Below are 14,893 nucleotides of genomic sequence, written 5' to 3' on the forward strand. Positions count from 1 at the left end.
GTGTGTGTGTGTGTGTGTGTGGTGTGTTGTGTGTGTGTGTGTGTGTGTGTGTGTATGTATGTTTGTATAATAAGATTATTTGGGGATCGAATCTTGTCATTCAGTTATAAAGATTTTACATTGTGAGAAGTGTCAAATATGCGTTATCAATTTATATTATGTCATAATAAACTACTCGTCTAAAATTATTCCTTGTTTGTTGACAATGGCATTGCATGGATGAGTTCATTACGGTATAGGGATTAAGGTTTTCAAGTTTGGCACACGTATTGTCGCCCGCAGTTCCTCGGTTGGATTGTAAACACGTGATAAAAAATCAAAGACGATGTATATCGCTAAGAAAATGGATATTTCTTTCTTTGCAATGAATATTTTAAGTGGCGGGGACTACAATCCGAGCTTCAGCGTGTCTTTTAGTTAAATAGTGTAATTAACGCCGAGCGTAAATGTAATACACCACGGTGGGTCATAACTCGATCTTGTCGGTGACAGGAAAAGAGACATTGGGGATACCAGTTGTGACATACTGTATGTGTTTGGTTATAAATACGGACATCGTACATCTGTAAGTAGTATGATGCGTCGTCGGCGAGATTTGTAGCCTGATTCATAAATAACGGAAGTAGACATATATTGAATATTCTATAAATTATTAATATTCTATCAATTTCAACATTTATTCCGCTTACGATTTCCCGAGTTTACCCCAGAATGTTCTGTGTATGTTGGCCCGGAATTAAGTCCGTGATATGGGGCAATATGATTTGCAATATTGCACACTTATATTTTTAACTATTAAAACGTGTCAATCAAACATCTATGGATTGGAGTAGATAAGTGGGGAAAATTACAGTCAGTCCTGCCAAATTACTTTAGAGAGTATATCTTCTTGTTGTGTGGGAGTAGTAAGGGTCAGGTAAAAGAGGGCTCTTTTTTATCAACGTGTACAGGAAACATGCCACGTTGACTTAGAAACCAATACCGGTTCCTCGCGGTTCCTATGTTATATCGCTCGTAGTTAATATGGTGATGCCACACCCTTTAGCAATTTCCGAGTTCCATTAATTTCAGAATTGTTTACCATACAATACAGCTTTTGTTTGATACTCGGCATTCTTTGGGAAATAGCAGCTGGTACAAATTCTAGAAATAGTAACAAAAACTTTGGGAGATCCCATGCGCCGGTGTTATAATAATTTGTTCCTTGTGGTATCTGACATCGTTATGTGCATGTCACTCATTACGTTCTCACAATGTAGCTTGTTGCTATGTGGATTGCTCATCCCACCTTCTCTCCCAGATCCTGGTCTGTGTTCAACATAGCTGTCAGGACGAACAACTTTGTGGAAGGTAATAATACAAATAGTTCAAATACAAATACACACAATAAAAATAAACTATATTAAACAATAAAAATGTTTTTACTATACATTAAAATTTCTGTTTTCTCACGTTTTAGGTTGGCACAGACGTATCAATAACAAGGTGGGTGAGCAGTCCCTGGGGATCTACAGATTGGTCCAGGAGCTGTTCAGAGAGGCCAGTCTGTTGCCTCTACAGTCAAGACTCATTCGGAGGGACGACCCAGGGCGTATGTGCGCAAATCTTCCACATCTCGTCAAGAGGAGATTTTTGACATATGGCGACGATACAAAGATGGAGACCTCCCCCTGAGCCAAGTACTCTCACAATGTTCGGTTGTACATGGGCCAATATTGTGAATACGATGAAGATGACGATGGACATGCCGACAAAACTGAAGAACTGTATATATGAACATATGTACTTATCTGTGAAAACAGGAAATACCATGTGAATACATCACATACATCCAATAACATGTAAATACATCAAATACAATGTAAATAAACCATATATATTAAAAATCGCTGTTATCGTTATTAAAATTAGAGGTGCCGTTTTCGCCCTACACATTGTAGCCGTTTTCGCCAGAGAAATCGGTGCACATTCAAAGCAAACGATTGAAAATTGAACCGCTGTGTATTTTAATCGCAGTAACTTTGATTGTTATGATTGGAAACCCACACGAATACCACTGAACAGAAATGAAGAGCATCTTGTGAAACGGCAGGGTGCACAACAGGTATGCATAAGGTTGGGTTATCCTCATCCCATTGAGATGATTTATATAATTGACATTCTACAGTTTAACATGATATCCCACTCAGACACACACACTGGAATTGCAATTCCAAAAGCAACCCCCCCAAAAAAAACCCCAAAACAACAACCCAAAAAAAACCAAAAAAACTCCAAACAAATTACCCATGTATCCTACGAGGCCGATATGCCGAAGAGTAGCGCAATATAGTATACAAACTCACACCACAACAGACTTGCAGCTAAGTCTTGGAGGATCCTTTATTCGGTGGAAACACACGTGACTGTTCACCGGTTAGACGGTGAAGTTGCGGGAAGTTTCCAAAATGGCATCCCTTCGTGTCACGTACGCATCGGGGAAGGAGCGTCGTCCCAGCTGCAACATAAGTATGGCAAGGAAAATCATTTTTTTGATATTTTTGCCATTCATCCTAGCGACAGAGAAAACTGTGTATATCAAACCAAAGAAAACTTTTGCTACTCTGTACTCCACGGGTGTTGATGCCTACAATGACCAGACGTGGTTCTTGTGTGCGAGTTCCTTGGAAGACGCAATTAAAGATTACACGTTTTATAAAGATACTGTTATCGACTGTCGGATTCAGTGCAAAAAGAGTACAACGATTCGAGAAGTGACCCCAGAAATGGTGGAATTTTCTGTGTTTGAGAGAATAATAGAAAATTCCGATTGTATAAGAAGATGCAAAAGGCATAAGTTCGGTGACAGAATCTACCCAGACCCACGGGATAGGATATTCTCTACATTCCAGAAGAGGAAACCATACGAATACTTGCAGTTTTGTTGGTTTCAGGTAATTATACATTTCTATATTTCTTTGGATATCTCCCCATTTCTTGTCACTAGAGATGTTTATCATGTTTATGATGCAGCTAGGGCTAGAAAGACACAGGTTTGCAATATTGTTACAAAATTTGGATAATAGTACTACTCTATTATGAAGGGTGGGCCACTACACTAGTGTAATCCAACAATATTGGTTTACACAGATTTCCTTACCATCACTGGTGATGTTTGTTTTCATGCTGTCAGGGCAAGAACAAGAAGTAAAGTAATTTGGAAACATTGATGAAGAAAAATGATATGATCTTTGTCGTGGAATTAATAATGAAATGTAGGCTTTCGTGGATTCACATCAGTGGTGTTGACACAAAGTTTACACTTTTTTGACTCGTAACACACCTAATAGCCTTGCTTATTCTAATGTGTGTTATCACCTATATAAACAAAAGGTTATGTTGTAACAATTGATTGTCTTGCATAGAAGAAAATCTACCAAGATTACTTAAAGAAATTTGAGTGGTTCTGTTAAGTGCCACAACAAATGAATGAAAATAAAAAGCATGTATCGCAATTACAACTGATAAAAGATATACCGTATTCGACATAATAAGCGCCCAGGGCGCTCTCAAAATTAGAAATAGGGGGCTCTTATTAGAATATAATTTTGGTGAGAAAAGAAACAGAGTTGAAAGATTGTACATTTCGTAGTTTATGCTGACAGCCTGAAATGATACAAAAGAAAAGTATGTGCGTATCCTACACGACAGATATATATTCCAGAATTTAATTGCCCATAATTAAGGTGCGTATAACACACGAGTGCGTATTATACACGAACAAATAGGTCTTGTGTACATTGATCAATCAGAAGGGTGCTAATTGGGATTGTTCACTAGCCAATATATTAGCAAATATCGCCGTGGGCGCTTATTAGAGCGGGGCGCTTATTACGTCGAATACGGATTGCGTAATATTAGGCACTTGTCGTGTTTGAGGAGTTATTAATGTATCTGTGTGTCCTGTAAATCTGTTGCTATGGTAAGACACTTGTTCAATGTAACAAACTAATATTAAAAAACCAAACTAATTTAAAGGGGCACTGATCTAAAGCAATTCCCCAGGACTGGTTTTTGCCTTTGTTATTGTTTTTTTCCCGTGAGTACCCGGATGATATAGCAGAAACCTAGACTAGTTCGCGACCTGTGCTGCGCAATTCGCAAGCGCATTTGTCACTTTTATTGATAGTATAAGGGCGTATGGTCACATTGATCAACAAAATGAAATACAGTTTTGGAAATAATAAGGAAATGTAGGTAACTTTGTGGGTAGCATTGGTCATGGTGACGAAGTTTTGAAAAGTCACTTGCTTGGTAATTGTGCTATTTTCGTTTACACTATTTTGACTTGCAACACAAAGTAAATATTTCTCCTGAGCATTGCTTATTTTGTCATGTTTATATTTTTACAGTCAAAACGTACAAAATTTTCACTTAGGAAATTTATTAAACGCCTCAATATTCAAATTGACTGAAAAGTATGTCCATCTGTATTATGACAACGAATTCCAAACATTTTTATATTTAAAATCATCACCAAGAGACTGAAAATGTTATGATGAAAAGTACATTTCCATATTGTTTGGCTTCTAATCCTACATAATAATCTATTGTGATCGTTAACACATTTTATAAATTGCCTGAGAGAATCACATTTTACAAATTGACTAATATATGCACGGTTACAAAGGAAAAGATTTGTGAAAACAACGTCTATCGCGCATTGAAGAACTTCCCAACCAAGACGTAGAGGAACAAGAATGAATCTGTCCAATGCTACAGCAAATGACGACAAACAAAATGCAAATACCTTCCAAATTTATGTGTATAATTTTAGGCAGCTTCCTTGTTCGAGGAATGAATCCATGAATATCCACACAAAGGAACAATATCCCACAAGTCTGCAGCTGTACAAAGAAACTTATTGTATCTGTAACAATCAAATATTTTAAAATATATATATCGTTTCAGGATATTATAACCCGTGTTCGTTTTTCAACTGATCACTAAGATTGTTTCAGGTGTTTCACATGGGTGTTAAGTCTCAAAGGTCGGCTGAGAAAGCCCATGTGACAACTATTTTCATAACGTCCACGGTTCCTAAAAAATCCATTGAGTTGGATAACGATAAGCAATCAATCAACGTGTTATCGGTTAACCCTTTGAACGAAGTATGTTGTTTTTACATTGGCACTTCGCGCCATGATATGAGAGTATTTCCTTTGTTTTAGTAAACCTAGACATGTAAACACTCACTTTTGACATATCCACTGTGCAAGATAACAGTGATTAATCAATCAATGTATTTTCTTTTAATCCTTTGATGACTACGAACGATCCGTTGATTTACAAAAAGGTAAATCAACTGATCATTCATCTCTTGCTGGGCTGCCATGTGCATATTACATAACACACATTTCACCTCACTTCAAATCTGGATTTAGATTGAATAATTACCCCATACAAAATAAATGCCAAATGGGAACCTTTGTCAGGTGTTCTGAGTGGTGCTACCACTAATTGTACCTGTAATAAATTCATTGACTGAGCATCAAGTGAATGACAAATACACACGTGTAGGGTTATACCAGAAAACGTGGATGACAGTACAAGGGATGACAAGGGAGTAATAATCGTATTATCAACGCAGTCAGAAATCCGAAAATACTTTCACTGCATGGATACTTTTTTTTCATCATTAAACTATAAAAATCAGGGGTATTTCCAAATGACGACATCCGATGAGCTATGCCATTCTTTTTGTCTGTTTGTCTAGGCTAAAGAAATTAATTAACATGGGCCCTTTGTCGAAATCTTTATAGATCATGGTTAACCAATCAGTGTTCAAAAATGAGTAAAACAAATATTGCCCCCAAGTGTATTTAGCTGTCCTTGCAGACGGTAGCCCAGTCTTTTGTCACACTCAGTTGCGTTGCGTATCATCCGGGAACTCAAGTGGAAAAAACAATAACAAAGGCAACATCCATTCCCGGGGAATTGCTTTAGATCAGTGTCCCTTTAAATTAGTTTGTTTTTTTAATATTAGTTTGTTACATTTAACAAGTGTCTTACCATAGCAGCAGATATGAAAAATTAGACATTATGGCTTGTTCCTGTTTCTCAACTGGTCACACAAGTTGTTTGTCTTGAATGTTTCAGATAGTGTCAAGTCTGATTGGTCAACTTAGATAGCACATGTTTATCGTACAATAAAACACTGCAGGGAGAATGAACCATGAGGGCCACAAAGAGAATATACCATGGGGGACATGGAAGACTCTAACCATGCTAACTGTATATTAAACTTAGTTTAAATGAGAATGATATGTTTTGGGGCAAAAAGACTCTCTGGAAAATCATCTTAATTACCCTTCCTTGTTTACAAGTTATTGTTTAAATGACAACCTACTTGGAAAGAGTAAACAAATAGATTACATATATCAAACGTTTTCTATATTCAATTTGTGTCTGATAGAAGTTTACAATAACCATGCAATGGAAAAACAGGGTTTTATTTCATGGTCTCAAAGCTGCCACACACATGTATATTTTGAATGTTATCGGTCTGTACACAGGATAGATAGATATCAAGGTATGAATTACAGAATTGGAGTCCCAATCAGTCTCAGTCACCTTATCTTCCACACAATCAGAACCTGATTTCACTGCAGGAATCTCTACTCTTTTCCCCCTCCGAACATCAGCAGTATTTTCCAGTAACAGGATCAGACACGCCTCCACCATTCTGTTCATGTTGGAAGAAATGAATTATCATGCACCCTTTGTAATATCAAAATCTTCACAGATCATGCGGTAACCAATAATTGTTCAGGCATTGAGTCAAAGTCTGTTTCCACTGTTCACATATGTCCTTGCACACTATCCCAGTCTCGTCATGCACAGTTGCCTCAACCAGCAAATCAACTCATGCAGCTGAATAAGGAGACTTAACATATAGTCCCACAAATAAAGTTTCCTTATTTAAAAATATATATCTACAAAATAAAAAGTAACATGCAACTGGAGCACCAGCTTCCCGAGGCAAGGGAGTTAACTGACTATAAAAGTCCAGTTTCCACCCTTGCCAAACCAGGCTGGAATTAGGAGTTATATTTAGGCTGGACAAGCGAGTCTATGCATAGTCCAATCAAAATGGCGTAACAAAATCGACCATTGGTTTGTAAACTGCTGTGCACATTTCGGTCGATTGCAGGATTTGCAAAAGATGTGTACCGTCTTCACTGTGTCAACAGATATTTTCCAAATCTCTTAATGTTTTTAATCATGTTAATCAAGGTGATCACGTCATTTGATGCACTTCTCAAAGTAAGACATGTTTTATAATAATATAGATTTTGATTATCGATAGATCGTCTTGACTGGACACAGCCATTTTGTTTGAAGCAAATGCAAGTGATATGAGAGGTGGAATTTGATTGGTCAGTAGGAGGGACAAAGGAGGGAAATAACTCAGTTAACAGTCCCATATCTTGTTCCCTCGTGATCAGTCATTAATGGGGCAGTATGTTGCTGGTTCTGTGTGTTTTTAAATCATGCAAGAAATATTTTTCGAGTGTGATGCTACACCTATAGTTCATGCCTTATTCAATTCTCAATCCAAAATAATAGAGCTCTGCACAGCTATGCTGACAACACAAATGGTGTTCAGAGTAAACTCGTTTCAGTCATGATTTTTTTAGAGACAAATTGAAGAGAAAAATGTGTGTTTTTCTTATGGAAGAGGCATAAGATACCAATTGCCAGTTTGATTAGATTAGAAACCAGTATTTATCGAAGCCAAGATTACAATATAAGTATGCTTCGGTCGTATGAAGCCAATCTCTTACCCCCTTACCCTCTTACTCAGAGTTCCATGCTGCCAGTCTAGTACCTCTGTCACATTGTCACATCTCAGATAGTCCATTCATGTGTTTTTCATCTGTTTCATTTTGAGTCTACACATTTAGATAATAATATGTTTTCATTGAGAAAAGTTTGCATTAGACCTGTCTGTGCCAGAATAAGTGAGTTTGTTTACAAACAAGATAAAAGTCTGGTCACACGATAAGCCTGCACAGTGGTCACTGGAGCAGAAACTTCTCTCGCAGAGTAATGTGAGCAGAATCGAGTAAGCTTTGGGGGGTATAGGCTATTTACAAACAATGCTTCAGAATGGTTGACATACTGTCCCTTTGATTGATCATTGTTTTCTTGAGAAACTTTACATATTGAATGATCCCATAAGCATCTATTGTTTGTTCTTCTTTACTGGGGCCACGGGTGGCCCAGTTGCATCCCTTGAGCACACCAGAAACCTAAGATTGTGATTTCGAATCCCGGTTTGCCCCCATTATGTTTCTGGTCGTGCCAGCACCATACCCATGCTCGTGGGTTTCATCGAAGTGGTAAACGTCGCAGACCTGCATCATTTCTAGCTTTGTTCCCACGTTAAGCTAACACGTCGTGATATTATTGGAATACTGTTCAAAGCAGTGTTAAATTAAACACAACTCACCCACTGTCTCTTCTTTACGCTCTGTTCAAATATATTATTCCAGAAGAATTCAACTATGACACAAGGATCTGTAATGTCTTATCGTCTGATAACTTGGCTCACTCTAAAGATATGAAGGTGGAAGAAATGCCAAATTTCTGTGCCCATCTAAAAAAAAGTGGTGCATGAATTGATGATCAACATGATTAAACTACAAGATTGACAAAACCGACTTAACTAGCACTGATCGCATGACAAAATTGTCAAATATGTTTTGAAGAACAAAATTATCCCCAACACTGTATATGCTGAAATTCATTTTACTTTAGTCTTGCAAGAGAGATTACTGACTTTCCTGTACAGCCAAAATGCCATTTCCACCAGATGCCCAGGATCTGACCACTTGATCATGCTGATTCGGGCAGGGTGTGACCCCTGCTGTGTTGCATGCTTGTTGCTGCCTAGACAAAAGGACGAAGGGCTTGGTTCAAACTTTCCACTTCTGTCATATTTCTTCTATACACTGTTACAGTGTTTATTGAAAAGGGTGTTAGATTTTGATGGCTGTAATTTAAAAAAAGTGTAAGTGGTCACAGGTCAATTGTGGTTTAGGGGTATTGTAACCTGACAAGTGGACAAGAGATGAGTTTGAAGGCTGATGGTATATCTGGCTGAAGGAGTCATAGGCACGGTTTCTATATATATGTACCCTAGATATGTTTCAGTATACAGAAATGTACCCTAGCCAAAATCAGAATAATTGGACTGTACCCGGTACCCTAGGAAGGGGATGGGTCCATATTCCTGACCCCAAAACCAAACCAGGTTCATGCTGTAGATCCCTTTGACCTGATTAGGCAACATTTTTTTTATTTCATGGTTTACGGATTTCAAACTCATTTTAAAAGTGGGATAGGCCAATTTAAAAAAAAAATTTAAAGATTTTTTACCTGAATTTTGTCCTAAAAAGTTAGGTAGGTATAATAAAAATATTCTGGAGTAACAAAATTAAAACAACTAAATTTTTCAAAAACATTTTATCATATCCCTGGCACTCAGCTTGTGCACAAATGGCAATATAACAATATTCATGTCATGGGTGGAATTGCATGAAAGATGCTGCTATTCAACACCAGCCAACCAGAAGATTACTGCTGTGACACCAAGTTCCCAGAGACTCTTGTGTGATAGATGAAGCCAACATTTATAAAGGAAATTATCTGCTTGTAAAACATCTTTGCAACTACATGTTTGGCTATACACTATTTGAAAGGTCTAATTAATCTTATTGTTTATATATATGAAAGTTATGTGTAATACATTATTTAAATAATTCATTAACAACTTAATAAAGTTTATTTTAGATAAAAATAGTCTAAGCTAAAAACATTCCTTACGTCCAGATTAAGGACCAATGAAGCGAAAATTTAACAATTTTCGGCAAATATAAGATTTCATAAAACCCAAATACCTATTTCTTTTTTATTTTTCCTTAGTCGAACATTATTTTAAAAAGAATTACAAATAATATCTGTCATCAGCCATTTCCTGATGATAGTGACTGTCCGCTCAATACCTCTGTTTTTGAAGCTTCATATGAATAACAGGCTGCCATGTCAGTATACATTTTTTCACTGACATAATCTGCTACAAGGTTTGTGATTGGTCAAATTTAAGCATGTGACCTAAGGCAGCCAATCTATTCTAATCACAGCAACTGCACTGTCCATGTGTATGATCATTCTCAGACTCTGATGAAAGGTTTGGGTTAAATCACGTTATTCTGAATGTTTTAAGTATGAAATTGAGATCTATATTAAAAATATGGAACTTCATGGATGCATGGTGCTAGGTTACGAGCTGTGACAAAGATTTCTTATGCATATATTTTGGCATTAAAGACATCCTGTCCGAGCCAAGAAATCAAGGCGACGAAAGCCGAGATGTCATTTGACTTACAGTCCACGCGATCTCAAGAAAACATGGAAATAATAACTAAGATGTCAGTTTGGCAAGTTTAAGATATATTTTTGTTGGTTTTATTGCTTTATATAATATATTTAAAGATTTGATTGAAACGTTATTTTGCTGTTTGACATGTTCGATGAGGACCCGTTGTCAAAGTGTGTCTGAGAATTGTATTTTCAATAACATTGCGGGAAATAGTAAATAATTTTTTAATCTATTGATAAAAAATGATAAAATCAAGTGGAATAAGTATTTCAGACATTGTGAAATGTGATAGATTTAATAAATGAATAATATGACAAGTAGGTTAATAGAATTATAAACTATTTTGACGTGACTTGGACGGTCTACTCTGCGGTGTCTGGTTACTTGTGGCTTCTTGGCTGGTGTACCGGCCAACAGTGTTGAAAGAGTTAAACTGGTCACCACTGCACTTTGTGTTGACAAGCTTTGATGGTATTAGAGAAGGATCCCAGTGAGAAATATCAGAGTGACTTCCTTTGCTTTACGCTCGACAAGGAACTTTTTGACGAAAAGATCGGCAGTAATAAAAAAGGGTAATTTTCATTTTTATGTTTTTTTAACATTCGGACTTTGAAAGAGCAGGGCATCTATAAACCAAGAAATAAAAAAAATGTCGCCTTACTAGTGTGTGCTGGATAACACTGTGCATTGCAAAAGATTGGAGTACTGTACGTATGTCAGTGTGTTTGTTCTATTTTATATAGCATGCTGGAATGCATCTCGTACAACAGTATCACTGTTATAATCCAGAAACTGAAGAAAATCTTCAATGTTCAGAGTCAAAGAGTGAAAGAATCGGTTAAGCTCACTGCGGAATGGACTCATCTGAGGCAACCGTTTTGTATTCTGATTTTACCTAGGGTACATTTCAGTATACAGAAAAGTACCTGGGGTACATATCTGTAGTATCCTTGCTGACAATGCCCCCTATAGCATCAATATGCCTGACTTTGACCTTATGTCAGAAGACACTGCCACTTGATTTCTGTTACTATGCTTTTATCATGATCACACATAACTGTATGTTGCCAATATATCTGCTGATCTGCCTACATGACCAAGAAACTGAGTCAGTTATAGCCCTGAAGGGGTTGTTGTCCACTCAGATACTACACATATGTACCCCAGGTACTTTTCGGTATGCAGAAATGTACCCTAACCAAAATCAGAATACAGAATGGTACCCTGGGATAAGTCTTTTTATCTCAAATTCGTGTTTGCAGGCAAATTTTTATGTATTTATATAGTGAGATGGTCAGGACGGGGTCGAGGTATCAGTACTTTCAAGATAAAGGTTCCTTTGAGGTAACAGGGTTCGACTGTACATGCTGTATGCAGGAATGTTGTGTCAGGGGAAAAGAATTTCTTCTTGTGCACATTATTGGATGTAGAATACCAATCGGCAATGAGCTTATCGGCCAAATTTGATACCACTGGCAGGTATCATCAGCTGATCATGCATAATTGATCTACTTGCAATAACTATTTTGTGCTATACCTATATGCCACTCACGATATAAGTAAATATGCTTTAGTTTATTAAATAAGCTACAAAAGAGATAATCAGCCAGACTATCGACCCTGCCTGTTTTAAAAGTTGAATGTCTTGGATGGTCGAGCAGGTTTGCATTATACCATTATACATCAATACAGTAATTGCTTAATTCTTCCTGTTTTGCTGAATGATAATTTAGAGTTTTAAAAATGTTATACAGTAGAACACGGATATATTGAACACGGATATAGCGAACAAACGGATACAACGAACTGTTAAAAAGTCCCCGATTGATCTCCTATATAATATCAAATAAAATTTGCGTACATAACAAACTCTCTACAGCGAAATTAACGGATACAGCGAACTGCTATCTGATCACTGACAAGCCCATCTATCACAAATTAGTGAAGTGTATAGCGAACTGAGAAATCTCACTCAGTGTCAAGTGTCACTGACAATTGGCTGTACGCAATCAGCGGCGAATCAACACAATGGTGGCAAATCAATACAATAGGCGGTGACGGATCAACCTTGTTAAATTTGCATTGTGTTAATCTTACCTGTACATGTAATATTGTCTGTAAAATATTATGTCTGTCATTGTCTGTCTTTGGAAAATCTGTGTTTGTCTTATCCAAGATGGCGGACGTTTCCGAGCAAAACGTGTATAACGAACAACGAATATAACAAACTGATTTCTCTGGTCCCTTGTAGTTCGTTATATCCATGTTCTACTGTATGTGACATTGCTATCAAATGAAAAGTTTTGTCTATTATCATAACTAATTCATTTCCCTGGAAGGTATCAAAAGCATTCGAAGAATAGAGGGAATCATTCGGTTTAGTAATCAATCATAAAGTAAGTTATTGTCACAAGCTTTAGGATCACCTTCTTTTAATATAATGAGATATGTGTGATATTAATATAATGTTATAATTGTTGCACATATTTCAAATTGTGGAGGAAATCAATGACTGTCTTCTTGTTTTATTTACATTTATTTCTAGTCTTGATGTAGTGAAACTGAAGTATATTGAAACCACAAAAAGAATTATGTTAAAATTAAATAAAGAGAAAGTAAACTGATATTAAGCACGACTGTTATTAATATTTTATATGAATCTAGCCACTCTACTCTTGTCAGAGACTGGGGCGGTCGGGTAGCCTAGTGGTTAAAGCGTTCGCTCGTCACGCCGAAGACCCGGGTTCGATTGCCGACATGGGTACAATGTGTGAAGCCCATTTCTGGTGTCCCCCGCCATGATATTGCTGGAATATTGCTAAAAGCGGCGTAAAACCTTACTCACTCACTCACTCACTCACTTGTCAGAGACTACTAATTTCTTTCTAAAGTTGTAAGAACAAGTGATACTCGATTCAAGTTTGCTGAAATAATGCAAAGTTTGTTCAAGTAGAATGAAACATTATTTGCACAGTCTGTAAACGTGTGAAGAGTCTACTCAGTGTCTTCTTGTTGCGAATATTATGCCATTAGCAAGGTTAGTGAACATTATGCCCAACTTCTGACTACATCATATTTGCATGAAAAAGATCAACATTATTCTTCTGGGCTTCTGTGGAAGGGCCTTGTATGTTATTTCTGTTTGACCTCATTTGTACATACAATTGGTAGTTCACATGAACACACATTCAACCTCTTTATAATTGGACTGTTGTAACGAGATGCAGGTTTTGCTTGACCTCCAATAAACCATGTTTCAAAAAGCAAAAATAGCAGAATATAGGCAGTTGCACAACCGATGCAAATTCTTAGCATGTTGTGATACACACATTGTTTTAATCACTAACAGCATGTTTCACTTGTCAGCAAGAAGTCTATGAAGTATGTGTGCATGGTCAAAAGCTACTGCTACATTCTCAGAGTTGACGAAGCCATAGGTTCACAAAGTGCTAAAAGCTTATGGAAGTGAATTCTTCCTTTCTCATTTCCATTTATGAACAGGTGGTATAACAAAGTGACATACTTCATGTTCTTTGAAAAGTCATTGTGTATTATAGTGTGTGGAACAGCAATGTGGTTGCATATTGTTCTAGTTCCTGATCTACTCCAATTATTGCCAATTTTACTGTCAATGAAATAAATAAACTTTGATATTAAATTTTTGGAGCAGAGATTTCCTATTGCCCTGACTGCTAGTAAATGCTTGTTATTTTGTAAAGGTTAGTTTTCTTTAGAATATTGGACTTCGGCATGATTAGAGTAAGCAGGGAGCTTAAAGTGTATTTTCATCGGTTACCAAAATGTCAGATGGAAATGTCTTATGTCTGCCATTAAGTTAATAATGTACAGCCCAGGTTTTGTGGAAACCACAAAATAGGAAAAACATTATTTGTTAGGCATGTGCCAACAATTGGAAAAAAACCCACTATTTTGGTTCAAGTACAATTTATTTATTTACAATCTTCAGGCTACACAAAGTATTGTGTAATTTGGTATTTGGATGTCAGTGGTTACAACTAAGGTTGTGAACAAAAACTGTACTTAGTGAAAGATTTGTCAAGGTTTAAAATGACAAATTATCTTTCCACTATTTTTGGTATCTATTGACCAGCAAATAATAAAAGCCATGTACTGGGCTGCCTCTTTGTCTTTGACTTGATATCTTCCTAAACTGAGTGGATATTTTTCAGTTGGATCGCCTCAAGGATGCCGCATCTGCTGCCTACACATTTTACCTGGTCAACCCTGACCATGAGGACATGATAAGCAACATCCGCTACTATAAGGATAAGGCTGGCATCCACGAGAACGACTTCCTTGATCTGGAACTCAGGCCATACAAGGTAGAAATACAGGCAATAACAGAGAGCTCAATGACATCTGGTGCTCCTCTATGATGCACATCCTGTGACATCCAGCTCACACCCTCATTATGCTACTGCTCCCAGTCTGCAGATCAACATGTGC

General features: G+C 37.0%; 2 protein-coding genes across 7 annotated transcripts in view; both read left to right on the forward strand.

Moving 5' to 3' along the window:
- The first annotated feature begins 454 nt into the window (after nucleotides 1-454).
- LOC124115562 lies at nucleotides 455-1,850 on the forward strand. Of its 2 annotated transcripts, XM_046476596.2 has the most exons (3): nucleotides 455-565; nucleotides 1,301-1,350; nucleotides 1,460-1,850. In XM_046476596.2, the coding sequence occupies exons 1-3, from the start codon at nucleotides 531-533 to the stop codon at nucleotides 1,672-1,674; spliced, it is 300 nt and encodes a 99-aa protein (XP_046332552.1). In that variant the 5' UTR covers nucleotides 455-530; the 3' UTR covers nucleotides 1,675-1,850. The 2 variants fall into 2 exon arrangements, with proteins under 2 accessions (XP_046332552.1, XP_046332553.1); XM_046476597.2 differs by lacking the exon at nucleotides 455-565 and having other exon boundaries at nucleotides 596-1,350.
- Nucleotides 1,851-2,258: 408 nt separating this feature from the next.
- LOC124115558 (prolyl 3-hydroxylase 1-like) overlaps nucleotides 2,259-14,893 on the forward strand; it is an 84,062-nt gene continuing 71,427 nt past the window's right edge. For 3 of the 5 annotated variants that reach the window (XM_048386590.1, XM_048386592.1, XM_048386594.1), the window contains exons 1-2: nucleotides 2,398-2,933; nucleotides 14,617-14,769. In XM_048386590.1, the coding sequence (XP_048242547.1) occupies nucleotides 2,448-2,933; nucleotides 14,617-14,769 (639 nt within the window). In that variant the 5' untranslated portion in view covers nucleotides 2,398-2,447. Of the gene's footprint in view, nucleotides 2,934-14,616; nucleotides 14,770-14,893 lie in introns of all 5 variants that reach the window. The other 2 variants (XM_048386593.1, XM_048386591.1) reach the window with 2 other exon arrangements.

This window comes from Haliotis rufescens, unplaced genomic scaffold, assembly GCF_023055435.1.
Source record: "Haliotis rufescens isolate VD_foot unplaced genomic scaffold, xgHalRufe1.0.p SCAF_6, whole genome shotgun sequence".
Taxonomy (NCBI): Eukaryota; Metazoa; Mollusca; class Gastropoda; order Lepetellida; family Haliotidae; genus Haliotis; species Haliotis rufescens.